The sequence below is a fragment of the Battus philenor genome, unplaced genomic scaffold (genome assembly GCF_028537555.1).
Source record: "Battus philenor isolate CCGP_79_NKW_IND1 unplaced genomic scaffold, ilBatPhil1.0.hap1 SCAF_66, whole genome shotgun sequence".
NCBI lineage: Eukaryota > Metazoa > Arthropoda > Insecta > Lepidoptera > Papilionidae > Battus > Battus philenor.
Window position 1 is genome coordinate 12,256 of NW_027181733.1, and position 20,568 is coordinate 32,823.

Genomic DNA, 20,568 nt, shown 5'->3' on the forward strand with positions numbered 1-20,568 from the left:
TTACTCTACATGAAACAAAATGTTCGCAAAAGAAACTGCCCAAAGGGTGCTCGCGTTTATTAATTGCCGCCACTGCGCTGTCTGACTACTCCTAATCTTTAAATACGTGAATTAGGTTTATTCGACGTGAAACAATGTTCGCAAAAGAAACCGCCCGTAGGGTGCTCGCGTTTAATAACTGCCGCCACTGCGCTGTCTGACCGCTCCTAAACTTTAAATACGTGAATTAGGTTTACTCTACATGACACAAAATGTTCGCAAAAGAAACTGCCCAAAGGGTGCTCGCGCTTAATAACTGCCGCCACTGCGCTGTCTGGCCGCTCCTAAACTTTAAATACGTGAATTAGGTTTACTCTACATGACACAAAATGTTCGCAAAAGAAACTGCCCAAAGGGTGCTCGCGCTTAATAACTGCCGCCACTGCGCTGCCTGGCCGCTCCTAAACTTTATATACCTGAATTAGGTTTATTCGACATGAAACAAAATGTTCGCAAAAGAAACCGCCTGTCGGATGCTCGCGTTTAATAACTGCCGCCACTGCGCTGCCTGGCCGCTCCTAAACTTTAAATACGTGAATTAGGTTTACTCTACATGACACAAAATGTTCGCAAAAGAAACTGCCCAAAGGGTGCTCGCGTTTATTAATTGCCGCCACTGCGCTGTCTGACCACTCCTAAACTTTAAATACGTGAATTAGGTTTATTCGACGTGAAACAATGTTCGCAAAAGAAACCGCCCGTAGGGTGCTCGCGTTTAATAACTGCCGCCACTGCGCTGTCTGACCGCTCCTAAACTTTAAATACGTGAATTAGGTTTACTCTACATGACACAAAATGTTCGCAAAAGAAACTGCCCAAAGGGTGCTCGCGCTTAATAACTGCCGCCACTGCGCTGCCTGGCCGCTCCTAAACTTTAAATACGTGAATTAGGTTTACTCTACATGAAACAAAATGTTCGCAAAAGGAACCGCCCAAATGGTGCTCGCGTTTAATAACTGCCGCCCCTGCACTAGCAGGTCGCTTGTAAACTTCAAATACCTGAATTAGTTTTATTCGACATGAAACAAAATGTTCGCAAAAGAAACCGCCCAAAGGGTGCTCGCGTTTAATAACTACCGCCACTGCGCTGTCTGACCGCTCCTAAACTTTAAATACGTGAATTAGGTTTACTCTACATGACACAAAATGTTCGCAAAAGAAACTGCCCAAAGGGTGCTCGCGCTTAATAACTGCCGCCACTGCGCTGTCTGGCCGCTCCTAAACTTTAAATACGTGAATTAGGTTTATTCGACATGAAACAAAATGTTCGCAAAAGAAACCGCCCAAAGGGTGCTCGCGTTTAATATCTGCCGCCACTGCGCTATCTGGCCGCTCCTAAACTTTATATACCTGAATTAGGTTTATTCGACATGAAACAAAATGTTCGCAAAAGAAACCGCCTGTCGGATGCTCGCGTTTAATAACTGCCGCCACTGCGCTGCCTGGCCGCTCCTAAACTTTAAATACGTGAATTAGGTTTACTCTACATGACACAAAATGTTCGCAAAAGAAACTGCCCAAAGGGTGCTCGCGTTTAATAACTGCCGCCACTGCGCTGCCTGGCCGCTCCTAAACTTTAAATACGTGAATTAGGTTTACTCTACATGACACAAAATGTTCGCAAAAGAAACTGCCCAAAGGGTGCTCGCGCTTAATAACTGCCGCCACTGCGCTGCCTGGCCGCTCCTAAACTTTAAATACGTGAATTAGGTTTACTCTACATGACACAAAATGTTCGCAAAAGAAACTGCCCAAAGGGTGCTCGCGCTTAATAACTGCCGCCACTGCGCTGTCTGGCCGCTCCTAAACTTTAAATACGTGAATTAGGTTTACTCTACATGACACAAAATGTTCGCAAAAGAAACTGCCCAAAGGGTGCTCGCGCTTAATAACTGCCGCCACTGCGCTGTCTGGCCGCTCCTAAACTTTAAATACGTGAATTAGGTTTATTCGACATGACACAAATTGTTCGCAAAAGAAACCGCCCGTAGGGTGCTTGCGTTTATTAACTGCCGCCACTGCGCTGTCTGACCGCTCCTAAACTTTAAATACGTGAATTAGGTTTACTCTACATGAAACAAAATATTTGCAAAAGAAATCGCCCGAAGGGTGCTCGCGTTTAATAACTGCCGCCACTGCGCTGTCTGACCGCTCCTAAACTTTAAATACCTGAATTAGTTTTATTCGACATGAAACAAAATGTTCGCAAAAGAAACCGCTCATAGGGTGCTCGCGTTTAATAACTGCCGCCCCTGCGCTGTCTGACCCCTCCTAAACTATATATACGCGAATTAGGTTTATTCGACATGACACAAATTGTTCGCAAAAGAAACCGCCCGTAGGGTGCTCGCGTTTATTAACTGCCGCCACTGCACTCTCTGACCGCTCCTAAACTTTAAATACGTGAATTAGGTTTACTCTACATAAAACAAAATATTTGCAAAAGAAATCGCCCGAAGGGTGCTCGCGTTTAATAATTGCCGCCCCTGCACTAGCAGGCCGCTTGTAAACTTTAAATACCTGAATTAGTTTTATTCGACATGAAACAAAATGTTCGCAAAAGAAACCGCTCATAGGGTGCTCGCGTTTAATAACTGCCGCCCCTGCGCTGTCTGACCGCTCCTAAACTATATATACGCGAATTAGGTTTATTCGACATGAAACAAAATGTTCGCAAAAGAAACCGCCCGTAGGGTGCTCGCGTTTAATAACTGCTGCCCCTGCACTAGCAGACCGCTTGTAAACTTTAAATACGTGAATTAGGTTTATTCGACATGAAACAAAATGTTCGCAAAAGAAACCGCCCGTAGGGTGCTCGCGTTTATTAATTGCCGCCACTGCGCTGTCTGACCACTCCTAAACTTTAAATACGTGAATTAGGTTTATTCGACGTGAAACAATGTTCGCAAAAGAAACCGCCCGTAGGGTGCTCGCGTTTAATAACTGCCGCCACTGCGCTGTCTGACCGCTCCTAAACTTTAAATACCTGAATTAGGTTTATTCGACATGAAACAAAATATTTGCAAAAGAAATCGCCCGAAGGGTGCTCGCGTTTATTAATTGCCGCCACTGCGCTGTCTGACCACTCCTAATCTTTAAATACGTGAATTAGGTTTATTCGACGTGAAACAATGTTCGCAAAAGAAACCGCCCGTAGGGTGCTCGCGTTTAATAACTGCCGCCACTGCGCTGTCTGGCCACTCCTAAACTTTAAATACCTGAATTAGTTTTATTCGACATGAAACAAAATGTTCGCAAAAGAAACCGCTCATAGGGTGCTCGCGTTTAATAACTGCCGCCCCTGCACTAGCAGACCGCTTGTAAACTTTAAATACGTGAATTAGGTTTATTCGACATGAAACAAAATGTTCGCAAAAGAAACCGCCCGTAGGGTGCTCGCGTTTATTAATTGCCGCCACTGCGCTGTCTGACCACTCCTAAACTTTAAATACGTGAATTAGGTTTATTCGACGTGAAACAATGTTCGCAAAAGAAACCGCCCGTAGGGTGCTCGCGTTTAATAACTGCCGCCACTGCGCTGTCTGACCGCTCCTAAACTTTAAATACGTGAATTAGGTTTACTCTACATGACACAAAATGTTCGCAAAAGAAACTGCCCAAAGGGTGCTCGCGCTTAATAACTGCCGCCACTGCGCTGTCTGGCCGCTCCTAAACTTTAAATACGTGAATTAGGTTTACTCTACATGACACAAAATGTTCGCAAAAGAAACTGCCCAAAGGGTGCTCGCGCTTAATAACTGCCGCCACTGCGCTGTCTGGCCGCTCCTAAACTTTAAATACGTGAATTAGGTTTACTCTACATGACACAAAATGTTCGCAAAAGAAACTGCCCAAAGGGTGCTCGCGCTTAATAACTGCCGCCACTGCGCTGTCTGGCCGCTCCTAAACTTTAAATACGTGAATTAGGTTTATTCGACATGACACAAATTGTTCGCAAAAGAAACCGCCCGTAGGGTGCTTGCGCTTAATAACTGCCGCCACTGCGCTGTCTGGCCGCTCCTAAACTTTAAATACGTGAATTAGGTTTACTCTACATGACACAAAATGTTCGCAAAAGAAACTGCCCAAAGGGTGCTCGCGCTTAATAACTGCCGCCACTGCGCTGTCTGGCCGCTCCTAAACTTTAAATACGTGAATTAGGTTTACTCTACATGACACAAAATGTTCGCAAAAGAAACTGCCCAAAGGGTGCTCGCGCTTAATAACTGCCGCCACTGCGCTGTCTGGCCGCTCCTAAACTTTAAATACGTGAATTAGGTTTATTCGACATGACACAAATTGTTCGCAAAAGAAACCGCCCGTAGGGTGCTTGCGTTTATTAACTGCCGCCACTGCGCTGTCTGACCGCTCCTAAACTTTAAATACGTGAATTAGGTTTACTCTACATGAAACAAAATATTTGCAAAAGAAATCGCCCGAAGGGTGCTCGCGTTTAATAACTGCCGCCACTGCGCTGTCTGACCGCTCCTAAACTTTAAATACCTGAATTAGGTTTATTCGACATGACACAAATTGTTCGCAAAAGAATCCGCCCGTAGGGTGCTCGCGTTTATTAACTGCCGCCACTGCGCTGCCTGGCCGCTCCTAAACTTTAAATACGTGAATTAGGTTTATTCGACATGAAACAAAATGTTCGCAAAAGAAACCGCCCGTAGGGTGCTCGCGTTTATTAATTGCCGCCACTGCGCTGTCTGACTACTCCTAATCTTTAAATACGTGAATTAGGTTTATTCGACGTGAAACAATGTTCGCAAAAGAAACCGCCCGTAGGGTGCTCGCGTTTAATAACTGCCGCCACTGCGCTGTCTGACCGCTCCTAAACTTTAAATACGTGAATTAGGTTTACTCTACATGACACAAAATGTTCGCAAAAGAAACTGCCCAAAGGGTGCTCGCGCTTAATAACTGCCGCCACTGCGCTGTCTGGCCGCTTCTAAACTTTAAATACGTGAATTAGGTTTATTCGACATGGAACAAAATGTTCGCAAAAGAAACTGCTCAAAGGGTGCTCGCGTTTAATATCTGCCGCCACTGCGCTATCTGGCCGCTCCTAAACTTTATATACCTGAATTAGGTTTATTCGACATGAAACAAAATGTTCGCAAAAGAAACCGCCTGTCGGATGCTCGCGTTTAATAACTGCCGCCACTGCGCTGCCTGGCCGTTCCTAAACTTTAAATACGTGAATTAGGTTTATTCGACGTGAAACAATGTTCGCAAAAGAAACCGCCCGTAGGGTGCTCGCGTTTAATAACTGCCGCCACTGCGCTGTCTGACCGCTCCTAAACTTTAAATACGTGAATTAGGTTTATTCGACGTGAAACAATGTTCGCAAAAGAAACCGCCCGTAGGGTGCTCGCGTTTAATAACTGCCGCCACTGCGCTGTCTGACCGCTCCTAAACTTTAAATACGTGAATTAGGTTTACTCTACATGACACAAAATGTTCGCAAAAGAAACTGCCCAAAGGGTGCTCGCGTTTATTAATTGCCGCCACTGCGCTGTCTGACCACTCCTAAACTTTAAATACGTGAATTAGGTTTATTCGACGTGAAACAATGTTCGCAAAAGAAACCGCCCGTAGGGTGCTCGCGTTTAATAACTGCCGCCACTGCGCTGTCTGACCGCTCCTAAACTTTAAATACGTGAATTAGGTTTACTCTACATGACACAAAATGTTCGCAAAAGAAACAGCCCAAAGGGTGCTCGCGCTTGATAACTGCCGCCACTGCGCTGTCTGGCCGCTCCTAAACTTTAAATACGTGAATTAGGTTTACTCTACATGACACAAAATGTTCGCAAAAGAAACTGCCCAAAGGGTGCTCGCGCTTAATAACTGCCGCCACTGCGCTGTCTGGCCGCTCCTAAACTTTAAATACGTGAATTAGGTTTACTCTACATGACACAAAATGTTCGCAAAAGAAACTGCCCAAAGGGTGCTCGCGCTTAATAACTGCCGCCACTGCGCTGTCTGGCCGCTCCTAAACTTTAAATACCTGAATTAGGTTTATTCGACATGACACAAATTGTTCGCAAAAGAAACCGCCCGTAGGGTGCTTGCGTTTATTAACTGCCGCCACTGCGCTGTCTGACCGCTCCTAAACTTTAAATACGTGAATTAGGTTTACTCTACATGACACAAAATGTTCGCAAAAGAAACCGCCTGTCGGATGCTCGCGTTTAATAACTGCCGCCACTGCGCTGCCTGGCCGCTCCTAAACTTTAAATACGTGAATTAGGTTTACTCTACATGACACAAAATGTTCGCAAAAGAAACCGCCTGTCGGATGCTCGCGTTTAATAACTGCCGCCACTGCGCTGCCTGGCCGCTCCTAAACTTTAAATACGTGAATTAGGTTTACTCTACATGACACAAAATGTTCGCAAAAGAAACTGCCCAAAGGGTGCTCGCGTTTATTAACTGCCGCCACTGCGCTGTCTGACCGCTCCTAAACTTTAAATACGTGAATTAGGTTTACTCTACATGACACAAAATGTTCGCAAAAGAAACCGCCTGTCGGATGCTCGCGTTTAATAACTGCCGCCACTGCGCTGCCTGGCCGCTCCTAAACTTTAAATACGTGAATTAGGTTTACTCTACATGACACAAAATGTTCGCAAAAGAAACCGCCCAAAGGGTGCTCGCGTTTAATAACTGCCGCCACTGCGCTGTCTGACCGCTCCTAAACTTTAAATACGTGAATTAGGTTTACTCTACATGAAACAAAATGTTCGCAAAAGGAACCGCCCGTAGGGTGCTCGCGTTTAATAACTGCCGCCCCTGCACTAGCAGGTCGCTTGTAAACTTCAAATACCTGAATTAGTTTTATTCGACATGAAACAAAATGTTCGCAAAAGAAACCGCCCAAAGGGTGCTCGCGTTTAATAACTGCCGCCACTGCGCTGTCTGACCGCTCCTAAACTTTAAATACGTGAATTAGGTTTACTCTACATGAAACAAAATGTTCGCAAAAGAAACCGCCCAAAGGGTGCTCGCGTTTAATAACTACCGCCACTGCGCTGTCTGACCGCTCCTAAACTTTAAATACGTGAATTAGGTTTACTCTACATGACACAAAATGTTCGCAAAAGAAACTGCCCAAAGGGTGCTCGCGCTTAATAACTGCCGCCACTGCGCTGTCTGGCCGCTCCTAAACTTTAAATACGTGAATTAGGTTTATTCGACACGAAACAAAATGTTCGCAAAAGAAACCGCCCAAAGGGTGCTCGCGTTTAATATCTGCCGCCACTGCGCTATCTGGCCGCTCCTAAACTTTATATACCTGAATTAGGTTTATTCGACATGAAACAAAATGTTCGCAAAAGAAACCGCCTGTCGGATGCTCGCGTTTAATAACTGCCGCCACTGCGCTGCCTGGCCGCTCCTAAACTTTAAATACGTGAATTAGGTTTACTCTACATGACACAAAATGTTCGCAAAAGAAACTGCCCAAAGGGTGCTCGCGTTTAATAACTGCCGCCACTGCGCTGCCTGGCCGCTCCTAAACTTTAAATACGTGAATTAGGTTTACTCTACATGACACAAAATGTTCGCAAAAGAAACTGCCCAAAGGGTGCTCGCGCTTAATAACTGCCGCCACTGCGCTGCCTGGCCGCTCCTAAACTTTAAATACGTGAATTAGGTTTATTCGACATGAAACAAAATGTTCGCAAAAGAAACCGCCCAAATGGTGCTCGCGTTTAATAACTGCCGCCACTGCGCTGTCTGACCGCTCCTAAACTTTAAATACGTGAATTAGGTTTACTCTACATGACACAAAATGTTCGCAAAAGAAACCACCCGTAGGGTGCTCGCGTTTATTAATTGCCGCCACTGCGCTGTCTGACCACTCCTAAACTTTAAATACGTGAATTAGGTTTATTCGACGTGAAACAATGTTCGCAAAAGAAACCGCCCGTAGGGTGCTCGCATTTAACAACTGCCGCCACTGCGCTGTCTGACCGCTCCTAAACTTTAAATACGTGAATTAGGTTTACTCTACATGAAACAAAATGTTCGCAAAAGAAACCGCCCGTAGGGTGCTCGCGTTTATTAATTGCCGCCACTGCGCTGTCTGACCGCTCCTAAACTTTAAATACGTAAATTAGGTTTATTCGACGTGAAACAATGTTCGCAAAAGAAACCGCCCGTAGGGTGCTCGCGTTTAATAATTGCCGCCCCTGCACTAGCAGGCCGCTTGTAAACTTTAAATACCTAAATTAGTTTTATTCGACATGAAACAAAATGTTCGCAAAAGAAACCGCTCATAGGGTGCTCGCACTTAATAACTGCCGCCACTGCGCTGTCTGGCCACTCCTAAACTTTAAATACCTGAATTAGGTTTATTCGACATGACACAAAATGTTCGCAAATGAAACCGCCCGTAGGGTGCTCGCGTTTAATAATTGCCGCCCCTGCACTAGCAGGCCGCTTGTAAACTTTAAATACTTGAATTAGGTTTATTCGACATGACACAAATTGTTCGCAAAAGAAACCGCCCGTAGGGTGCTCGCGTTTAACAACTGCCGCCACTGCGCTCTCTGACCGCTCCTAAACTTTAAATACGTGAATTAGGTTTACTCTACATGAAACAAAATATTTGCAAAAGAAATCGCCCGAAGGGTGCTCGCGTTTAATAATTGCCGCCACTGCGCTGTCTGGCCGCTCCTAAACTTTAAATACGTGAATTAGGTTTACTCTACATGACACAAAATGTTCGCAAAAGAAACCGCCCGTAGGGTGCTCGCGTTTAATAACTGCCGCCCCTGCACTAGCAGACCGCTTGTAAACTTTAAATACGTGAATTAGGTTTATTCGACATGAAACAAAATGTTCGCAAAAGAAACCGCCCGTAGGGTGCTCGCGTTTATTAATTGCCGCCACTGCGCTGTCTGACCACTCCTAAACTTTAAATACGTGAATTAGGTTTATTCGACGTGAAACAATGTTCGCAAAAGAAACCGCCCGTAGGGTGCTCGCGTTTAATAACTGCCGCCACTGCGCTGTCTGACCGCTCCTAAACTTTAAATACGTGAATTAGGTTTACTCTACATGACACAAAATGTTCGCAAAAGAAACTGCCCAAAGGGTGCTCGCGCTTAATAACTGCCGCCACTGCGCTGTCTGGCCGCTCCTAAACTTTAAATACGTGAATTAGGTTTACTCTACATGACACAAAATGTTCGCAAAAGAAACTGCCCAAAGGGTGCTCGCGCTTAATAACTGCCGCCACTGCGCTGTCTGGCCGCTCCTAAACTTTAAATACGTGAATTAGGTTTACTCTACATGACACAAAATGTTCGCAAAAGAAACTGCCCAAAGGGTGCTCGCGTTTATTAATTGCCGCCACTGCGCTGTCTGACCACTCCTAAACTTTAAATACGTGAATTAGGTTTATTCGACGTGAAACAATGTTCGCAAAAGAAACCGCCCGTAGGGTGCTCGCGTTTAATAACTGCCGCCACTGCGCTGTCTGACCGCTCCTAAACTTTAAATACGTGAATTAGGTTTACTCTACATGACACAAAATGTTCGCAAAAGAAACTGCCCAAAGGGTGCTCGCGCTTAATAACTGCCGCCACTGCGCTGTCTGGCCGCTCCTAAACTTTAAATACGTGAATTAGGTTTACTCTACATGAAACAAAATGTTCGCAAAAGAAACTGCCCAAAGGGTGCTCGCGTTTATTAATTGCCGCCACTGCGCTGTCTGACTACTCCTAATCTTTAAATACGTGAATTAGGTTTATTCGACGTGAAACAATGTTCGCAAAAGAAACCGCCCGTAGGGTGCTCGCGTTTAATAACTGCCGCCACTGCGCTGTCTGACCGCTCCTAAACTTTAAATACGTGAATTAGGTTTACTCTACATGACACAAAATGTTCGCAAAAGAAACTGCCCAAAGGGTGCTCGCGCTTAATAACTGCCGCCACTGCGCTGTCTGGCCGCTCCTAAACTTTAAATACGTGAATTAGGTTTACTCTACATGACACAAAATGTTCGCAAAAGAAACTGCCCAAAGGGTGCTCGCGCTTAATAACTGCCGCCACTGCGCTGCCTGGCCGCTCCTAAACTTTATATACCTGAATTAGGTTTATTCGACATGAAACAAAATGTTCGCAAAAGAAACCGCCTGTCGGATGCTCGCGTTTAATAACTGCCGCCACTGCGCTGCCTGGCCGCTCCTAAACTTTAAATACGTGAATTAGGTTTACTCTACATGACACAAAATGTTCGCAAAAGAAACTGCCCAAAGGGTGCTCGCGTTTATTAATTGCCGCCACTGCGCTGTCTGACCACTCCTAAACTTTAAATACGTGAATTAGGTTTATTCGACGTGAAACAATGTTCGCAAAAGAAACCGCCCGTAGGGTGCTCGCGTTTAATAACTGCCGCCACTGCGCTGTCTGACCGCTCCTAAACTTTAAATACGTGAATTAGGTTTACTCTACATGACACAAAATGTTCGCAAAAGAAACTGCCCAAAGGGTGCTCGCGCTTAATAACTGCCGCCACTGCGCTGCCTGGCCGCTCCTAAACTTTAAATACGTGAATTAGGTTTACTCTACATGAAACAAAATGTTCGCAAAAGGAACCGCCCAAATGGTGCTCGCGTTTAATAACTGCCGCCCCTGCACTAGCAGGTCGCTTGTAAACTTCAAATACCTGAATTAGTTTTATTCGACATGAAACAAAATGTTCGCAAAAGAAACCGCCCAAAGGGTGCTCGCGTTTAATAACTACCGCCACTGCGCTGTCTGACCGCTCCTAAACTTTAAATACGTGAATTAGGTTTACTCTACATGACACAAAATGTTCGCAAAAGAAACTGCCCAAAGGGTGCTCGCGCTTAATAACTGCCGCCACTGCGCTGTCTGGCCGCTCCTAAACTTTAAATACGTGAATTAGGTTTATTCGACATGAAACAAAATGTTCGCAAAAGAAACCGCCCAAAGGGTGCTCGCGTTTAATATCTGCCGCCACTGCGCTATCTGGCCGCTCCTAAACTTTATATACCTGAATTAGGTTTATTCGACATGAAACAAAATGTTCGCAAAAGAAACCGCCTGTCGGATGCTCGCGTTTAATAACTGCCGCCACTGCGCTGCCTGGCCGCTCCTAAACTTTAAATACGTGAATTAGGTTTACTCTACATGACACAAAATGTTCGCAAAAGAAACTGCCCAAAGGGTGCTCGCGTTTAATAACTGCCGCCACTGCGCTGCCTGGCCGCTCCTAAACTTTAAATACGTGAATTAGGTTTACTCTACATGACACAAAATGTTCGCAAAAGAAACTGCCCAAAGGGTGCTCGCGCTTAATAACTGCCGCCACTGCGCTGCCTGGCCGCTCCTAAACTTTAAATACGTGAATTAGGTTTACTCTACATGACACAAAATGTTCGCAAAAGAAACCACCCGTAGGGTGCTCGCGTTTATTAATTGCCGCCACTGCGCTGTCTGACCACTCCTAAACTTTAAATACGTGAATTAGGTTTATTCGACGTGAAACAATGTTCGCAAAAGAAACCGCCCGTAGGGTGCTCGCATTTAACAACTGCCGCCACTGCGCTGTCTGACCGCTCCTAAACTTTAAATACGTGAATTAGGTTTACTCTACATGACACAAAATGTTCGCAAAAGAAACTGCCCAAAGGGTGCTCGCGCTTAATAACTGCCGCCACTGCGCTGTCTGGCCGCTCCTAAACTTTATATACCTGAATTAGGTTTATTCGACATGAAACAAAATGTTCGCAAAAGAAACCGCCTGTAGGATGCTCGCGTTTAATAACTGCCGCCACTGCGCTGCCTGGCCGCTCCTAAACTTTAAATACGTGAATTAGGTTTATTCGACATGAAACAAAATGTTCGCAAAAGAAACCGCCCGTAGGGTGCTCGCGTTTAATAATTGCCGCCACTGCGCTGTCTGACCACTCCTAATCTTTAAATACGTGAATTAGGTTTATTCGACGTGAAACAATGTTCGCAAAAGAAACCGCCCGTAGGGTGCTCGCGTTTAATAACTGCCGCCACTGCGCTGTCTGACCGCTCCTAAACTTTAAATACGTGAATTAGGTTTACTCTACATGACACAAAATGTTCGCAAAAGAAACTGCCCAAAGGGTGCTCGCGCTTAATAACTGCCGCCACTGCGCTGTCTGGCCGCTCCTAAACTTTAAATACGTGAATTAGGTTTACTCTACATGACACAAAATGTTCGCAAAAGAAACTGCCCAAAGGGTGCTCGCGCTTAATAACTGCCGCCACTGCGCTGTCTGGCCGCTCCTAAACTTTAAATACGTGAATTAGGTTTATTCGACATGAAACAAAATGTTCGCAAAAGAAACCGCCCAAATGGTGCTCGCGTTTAATAACTGCCGCCACTGCGCTGTCTGGCCCCTCCTAAACTTTAAATACGTGAATTAGGTTTATTCGACATGACACAAATTGTTCGCAAAAGAAACTGCCCAAAGGGTGCTCGCGTTTAATAACTGCCGCCACTGCGCTGTCTGACCACTCCTAAACTTTAAATACGTGAATTAGGTTTATTCGACATGAAACAAAATGTTCGCAAAAGAAACCGCCCAAATGGTGCTCGCGCTTAATAACTGCCACCACTGCGCTGTCTGGCCGCTCCTAAACTTTAAATACGTGAATTAGGTTTACTCTACATGACACAAAATGTTCGCAAAAGAAACTGCCCAAAGGGTGCTCGCGCTTAATAACTGCCGCCACTGCGCTGTCTGACCGCTCCTAAACACTGTGTATATTATAATTTGTAACTGATTACTTTTTTTTTAATGTTCATATTATTTAACAACTTTGTTGTTGAAAATGTTATTTACTTTCAATTATGGTTTTCAATTTACTTATAACATTTCATTATACATCATTCAAAAACAAATTCAAAAAAATTTTTTTTAACTTTGGTGCACCCACTGTAATGGTGCCTGGTGCGGCCGCCCCGCTCGCCACCCCCTAGCTACGCCTCTGCACGCAGGTGTATAAAAAAGGACTGCACAGTTCAGTGGCGTAGCTATGGTATTTGGGGCCTGGGGCAGATTGGGGCTTGGTGCCCCCCCCCCCCTAAAGACTCTCAGTCTAAATTCTTTATTTTTTGCCCATAAAATAGTAAAAAATCCGAAGCTCAATTTTGTTTTTTTTTTTTAAATATTAAAGAAATCAAAATAAATTTTTTTCTTAAAGGGACGTGATCCTCACCCTTTTTGTATTAAACAAAAATTTGTTTCCAGAATTTTATGTACCCATCTTTTGGGTTTATACATTAAGGGAGAGGATCATGTCCTTAAATGTTGAACACATATATATCTTCTTGTACATTTCATGATAAACTACATAAAACTTGAACACAGATATGTGTTTTGTTATTTAGTGCCCTTTTAAAAAACACTGTGTTTTGCGAATGAAAGGCTTAAACACTGTGTATATTATAATTTGTAACTGTTTACTTTTTTTTAATGTTCATATTATTTAACAACTTCTTTAGCACAAAAATAGTAAAATTCGATATTCTTTTTATGTTATTTACTTTAAATTATGGTTTTCATTTTTCTTTTAACATTTCATTATTCATCATTCAAAAAAAAAATCAAAAAAATTATTTTCAACTTTGGTGCCCCCCTGCTTGTGGTGCCTGGTGCAGCCGCCCCGCTCGCCACCCCCTAGCTACGCCACTGGCACAGTTTATGCGTAGGGAAACACGTTTGTAAACAAATCTTGTTAATTTTCAATATACCTTTTTATAACTTTCTTGTTAATAAATATGTAGTATTGTTGTGTTTTTATTTTCATAGTATAAAATACTCTGAAGATAATGTAGAAAAAATATTTATGTAATAAATATTTATGTATTAAAGCTGAGATGGAGAATATTTTTCTTGTTCATATAAGTTATACTTAAAAATGCACTTTTTTACTAGCATTTTTGGCATGTATCGGTAAAATATGTCTCAAAGATATTATATGAATGTTCTTTTATCTATCCGCACAAATACAGTACCTGTTTGCTTACGTTTGGTTAGAAGACCAGTGGTAACCTGTTAGTAGGTATAAAGTTAATCACGTTTCATAGTTGTAAGTTCTCCAAATTTTAAATAAATAATGAACACACTAAATAATATTGTATTTTTATTTTTACCTTTAAAGAAGAGCAACTACACTACATGTATTATTTAACTTTCTAGTGTATGACGAAACGTCATAACAAAACATACTTTTGAACAACATATTCATAACTTTATCATGTTATCTCCCATGAATTCTTCTTATCATGCATAAAATAAAATAAATCCCCTTGTCAGCTTTTTCCGCTAAAATGATGCTTAAAATAAAATTATCATCACAGCATCTCAAAAATCTTCTAAATCATCTTGTGTAATATCTGTTACATCAATATCTTGATTGGTTAGATTAACAGTTTCTGAATTTTCTTCACAATTATTAGATTCAACTGTCGTCACTTTCCCATCAACTTCCGAGCCGGCGGTTGCTACGACTGTTGCTTCGTCTTTATCAAGGCAGATATTTACCGGATCTTCATCAATCTTAGGTTCTTTATTCTCGTCTTCCTTTATTTCCACTACATCTTTCGTACTAAGAGTTAGTTCGTCGCTGCTGTCGTCAGTTTCACCATCATCATTGCTATCATCGATTTCGTCATCATAATCACTATATTCATTGTCTACATCTTCATCGTCATCTTCATCATTCTTGTTTTTATTCAATTTTCTCCTAGGTATTGGTCCAGCGAGATGTAATGGTTTGAATGTTAAGGTATAACCATCTGTTACAAACGTAAAAGAATACTTATTAACATTTGTTCTACACTCGTGTCTCTTGACATCATTATAATTACATTATCGACATGGAAAATTTGTTATTTAAATATATTTATAATTAATCCAGCAAGCGCAACGTAGATTGACGGAAGATACCGGATGCAGGTCGTTTCCAACCGGCCTTATAGGAAATCAATGAGAGAGGCCCATGTGCAGCAGTAGACATTCTACTGCTGAAATGATGATGAAAAAACAGCAATGTCATCCAAATCGATTTTTTTAATTTAAATTCTAAATAATTTTATTTAAATTCTAAATAATAAAGACACAAAACCAAAGAGGTTAGCACTCTGAATAAAATTGTCTCAAGAATGTCGCTACGACGCTACAGTGCAAATGATACTCACTTATAGTTTTGTTCTCAATTGCGCAGAGATGGTCGAAGCTTTCATAAGATTTGCAGACGGCTATGAACATTTTTTTGTGAGCCTGCTTTCTTACGCTGACGATTCCCAGACCCTCAAGTAACGGGATCAATTCTTGGGTTTTTATTTTGGGAACTACGAATAACCTCAACGGAAGGTTACAGTCAATATTTAGTATACGCTTAGTGAGATCCAGTTGTAAAACCTGTAAATGGCAAAATTTAGAACGTTGTTCTTCAAAAAACAATCTCCATGCAACAGTATATGGAATACGAGAAAGTAAAACGTCCGCATACCTTTTTAAAGTTATCTGAAAGTTTTATCAAATGTTGACAAATTTTGACTTCGTCACCGCCAGAATTTTTATTACATTCTTCAATAAACTGAAAAATGACAATATGAGACTGCTTTAGAAAAAAAATATATAAAAGCAAATCGCCACGACAATATATCAAAAAACAGGCTATTCCTACGGTTACACGTCTCATTTGTTTCATTATTTTTGTTTATTTATGTAGAATTTAATATTTCATTTTAGATTCGTTTTATTTAATTGGCACGGCTTCCTTAAATGCCATATAAAAAAATAGAAACGACAGTTGTTAAAAACGAATGGAAAAGATAAGTTCACTAAGAACTAGAAGTAATTGATGTAAACAATTTCAATACAGACACTAAATAATAATGATTTTTTTTATAACTCGTAATGCCTTCTTTTAGGCCCTTCGCACACGGCGACCGTCATTACTCTCGTCCACGTCACAACTCTTCAGTTGCGATGCAAATGCGATTCAGTAACTGGACTCTGTTGGGGCAACGTTGTTACTCACGTTGTCTTTGGTGCTACTTTTGCATAAGCACCCGAAGCGTGAGCAACGACACAAACGTTAATGCCCATGCGCCACTGTAGCGCGCTGTTCAATTTAAGATATATTGCTTTTAAATATCATAATAACGTGACGATCGCCGAAATATCTTACACATAGGAGGCCGCCAGGAACGAATGACGAATTCCACGATCGAGCCAATCGGGGCTGAAGGCGAAACTGCACTTTTTTGATTATCATTAAATGACAATAAAGTTATACTGGCTCTACTATTACGCGTCCCTCACTTTATTCCATCTTTCGCTGCAGATGACAGGCAGTGAGATATAACAAGCGATAGATGTTATCGTAAGTTGAAGTAAAGTTTTTGGCATGAAAATTGAGGGTGTTTGAGGAATTAAAGTATAGTGTTCCAGTGGTTATGAAATTGTACGCGAATAATCAGTACACATCCGCGGCTACTTCTTACCTCGGTGTCGTCAATAAACACACCCTTTGAGTACAAGTGGCTTTTTGTTTGTGACAATATGACGCAATTAAAACAAAATCTTACCAAGTCTACGAGTACTTTCACCTCCTTATCAACTGCTTCTTGTAACTTCGGCTCTAGTTTATATTCTATTCCTCCGGCGTACTCTTCCTGAGCTAGGTTCTTATATTCTAAAATAAACATAGCGTTCATTCATACAACTTTTATTAATCTATCTCCATATACAAGAGATTTCCGTCTATGTACTGTCTCATAATGTTCAGAGACCTGAAATTTTCTAGGAATATTCTTTTCGTCGCGTCATTATTAATTTTTAAATACAATGTTTTCGCGATAATTGAATTTTAATTAATTTTTCGTTTATTGTTATTAGTAAATTTTAGAATTAAAAGAAATACTTACGTTGACATAATTTTTTATCTGAAAATGAAAATTTAAATAAATATTTTGTATATGTGATTTATGACCATAGACGTATTGTATAGGTAAATTATAAAATATGTAGGTAAATTAAACAATGATACATTATCAAAAAGTAACATGGTGTTTTTAAAATTGCATTTGTTCTATGATAGTTCTTATAGACAATTCAATAAATAAAAATAACAATGTTATTACTTGTTATAATGTCATAATCTATCAGTGTCATTCAAACCAATGCAAGATAGAAAGTACAATAAAGAAATTCTTTAAACATATATTTATTATTATCATCAAGTCAGCCGATTGACGTCCACTCCAAGGCACTGGTCTCCCTCAAATATCACCACAATGACAACTCTTGCGCAACCCTCAACCAACGACTTTCCTCGACCTCAACTGTGTCGTTTTTCATGCGCTTTGTCCCGCCTACTGTCACTTAGACGAGCAATTCTTTGGTTTTGCCTTACCATATAAGGGATAATATAAATTAATTTCCTTTTTATATCTTTATTCATAGCTTACCGGAGTTCGGATATTTAGGAAGTGTTCCTGGAGGCGGCGATTTTCGTCGTAACGGAACCTCAATGTTTTCCCCTTGATTATATTTTATCTTCTTTAAATTCATTTGCTTTGGTTGAGATACGTTTTCTTGAAGCTTCCTTTTCTTTAGATTAGGTTTAAGCGGAGGAGCTTCTTTTCCTAAAAAATATGAATATAAAACTAAATTTATTAAGATGAGAAGTAAATATTACATTTTTATATACATACAAATTCTAAATTAATTATTATATTGAATTAAAAATGATTGTGTATTATTATACTAATTATTTATAATTACGATGCGATTATACGAGTATTTAAGATGTAACATCACAGTTATAAGATTCACAGCACATTTGGATTGGCTTAAGTGGTTTCCACAAGGAAGCTATCTTAAAAGGCGAGTCGAGTCAGCATATAAGAGAAATTTTCTGGTGAGTTTTATCCAGCAAATAGTATTTTTGCGTATACCCCACAAGACACTTGATCTCTTAGTCAATACAAACGTAGTTTGGTGTAAATTACGCAAAGTTAACATTTTTATCGAATTGGAGATATGTGAGATGAATTCAAAAGAATCTTGTGTTTATAAATTATTTCCAAAATCGGAGGCGATTTGAATCTCGAATCGCAATAATCCACAAGTTGAGGCTTTTTAGTTCGTCGCCATTTGGACCAAATGAATAAGTGGTTCCCTAATGGCGACCCTCCCCTCCCCCCCTTGGTAGATGCATCATGGGTAAGTCCTCAACTAAGTGGAACGATGACCTAGTCAAGGTCGTGGTAGGAAGCTGGATGCGGGCAGCGCAAGAGCAGTCGTAATGGCGATTTTTAGGAAAGGCCAATTCCTTACATAATGAACCAGTGAAAGCTTTACTTCCGTCCTTTGCCGCTCAATTCCACATAGTAGGCTATTTATTTCAACGATTAAACAGCCATTGGAACTATGTAATAGAGATAGAGCAATTCATTATGTATTGATTTTGAAGATCACGTAAACAACATCTTATCGTCTAATTCTTTTTCACCAGTGATGAAATACTACTGTTCTGGCGCACTAATGCACAACAATTGTATCAAGGACATGATCCTTATCTTTTACGCCACAAACTTGCTGCTGGTAGAAACAAAGAATTATTGACGATTGTTATTGACAGATGTTACACCCGTCAAAATCCAATCCACGTCCGCTTTGTACACCATTAATAGCGTATGTGAATGCAACATCACACAAGTATAATACGTACTAATGGTTTGTGTCCGCAGATAGGCTCACAGATCTAATATAACTTTATGGTTTGGAAGAGAGAGGGCTTGTTTGCAATCTGGCCTTCCAGGTTCAGAGAAAGGTTACATATACTAAATTTGTCACAAGCGTATAGAGTATAATGTCTCTGTTCATCTTGCGACCAAACCTTCTAGCAATATAACTATGGCAAATAGACTTGAAGCGGTCTGAAGCACCAACCACTTCTCAGCTAGAATTAAGCCGACCACTCCATGGAACGTGTGACAAAGTGTACTTTTTTGCTCCTTTTAAGATCTATTTCAAAAACGTTGAACAAACTGCTCCAGAAGAAAAACAATAGAGAAACTGCCTGTATCAGCGTTTCAGTCAAAATTTGTAGGTAGCTCGCAAGCAAAGAGCGAATACACTAGTATGATTTCGTATCTTTAAATAACAGCAAACGTAGACCCGATAAGTTAATACCCCACCCAGGATTTTGATTTACGTAATCTAGAATCCGTGACGTATTTGTACGACACCACAGGTTAAGACGGTACGACTCATTCGTTTAATTTACCGTTAGCGGCGGCAGTTAAAACCTAAATATAGCAATATTTATTATTGCATCACTTCGCAGGTTACGTCGACACGTCGACGGTGAGAAAACGATATGTTTTAAACTAAGAAGAAATTATACTTCTTAGTTTAACACATTCACAATCATAGATACCACCTTGTGGGGCCGTTGATAGTTAAAATTAAAACACTGTAATTAAAACGTCTCACCTTTTGCTTTGTACTCCTTATTAACCTTGTATGACGGATAATCCTTCGTTGCCTCAATGAAAAATGATTTTTGGCTACCCGTAGGATACAACTGATAATATTCTTCTAAAATTTGATTGAGTGTCACACCCTCCCTTTTTCCCGTTATTTTGTCTATACGCAACCTAATGAGATATTTTAGATATGGCATAAAACCAGGTTCACTCATAAATTTTTTCACATCAAATGCGGCTACTAAATCTTTAGCTATAGCAGCGATAGCCTGATTTCTCCAAGTTTCTTCTTTAACACTGAGAGATCTGTGTTTGTACACTGCCTGAATAGGCGCGTTGCCCTCAGGCTTGGCATTAAAATATTTTGACGATTGTTTAAAAGTATTTGTAACATTACGAGGTTGTTTAAAATCACTGGCTCGAAAGTTACTAAACTGTTTAGATTTATTTGTATTTTCCTGTCTTTGATAAAAGTTTGATTTATGGGTTCGATCATCGCGATCATATCCACCTACAGGCACTTTCTTATTAGACATTCCGAAACTTTGGCAATTATATTCGTCGTTGTTTTGGGAATATTTCCAATCGTATTGCGAGTCGCCATCGTTTCCAAAACTGCGGTCATTCGAGCGGCTATATTTTCCGTCTGTTTGCATCGAACTCTGGCGGTTATAATTATTGACGGAGCTTCCTGAATAACCGTCCTCATCGTTGTCATTAAAGCCATCTTGCTTATTAAAATTATATTGATTTTCCCAAACTTTAATTCTATTATTTTCCCCGTGTGATTGGTTATAAGAATTCCTCTGCTCTTTTTTATTGTTACCCGAATAAGTGTCATTATACCGCTTAGTATAAACATCCGACCGTTCTGCGTAATCACCTAAACGGTTCCAAACATCAATTCGTTCGTTAGAGAATTTGGAACGATTATAGGGATCATCATTCCCACGATCATTCCTCGAAGGAGACATTCTTTCGTTTCGTTCACTCTGACTATG

The 20,568-nt window shown here is 41.2% G+C and overlaps 1 protein-coding gene across 1 annotated transcript; it reads right to left on the reverse strand.

Moving 5' to 3' along the window:
• Window positions 1-14,192: 14,192 nt before the first annotated feature.
• LOC137930768 (uncharacterized) lies at window positions 14,193-20,543 on the reverse strand. The gene is made up of 7 exons (XM_068774068.1): window positions 19,575-20,543; window positions 17,543-17,719; window positions 17,000-17,017; window positions 16,661-16,767; window positions 15,577-15,663; window positions 15,263-15,485; window positions 14,193-14,860 (listed from the first exon to the last, which is right to left on the reverse strand). The coding sequence occupies exons 1-7, from the start codon at window positions 20,539-20,541 to the stop codon at window positions 14,427-14,429; spliced, it is 2,013 nt and encodes a 670-aa protein (XP_068630169.1). The 5' UTR covers window positions 20,542-20,543; the 3' UTR covers window positions 14,193-14,426.
• Window positions 20,544-20,568: the final 25 nt, after the last annotated feature.

Coding starts and splice junctions, on each gene's coding strand:
- LOC137930768 (XM_068774068.1), bottom strand. CDS start 20,541: ATGTCTCCTTCGAGGAATGATCGTGGGAATGATGATCCCTATAATCGT. Junction 17,720..19,574: donor TAAGGAGTACAAAGCAAAAG/GTGAGACGTTTT, acceptor CATATTTTTTAG/GAAAAGAAGCTCCTCCGCTT. Junction 15,486..15,576: donor TTTCAGATAACTTTAAAAAG/GTATGCGGACGT, acceptor TGCCATTTACAG/GTTTTACAACTGGATCTCAC.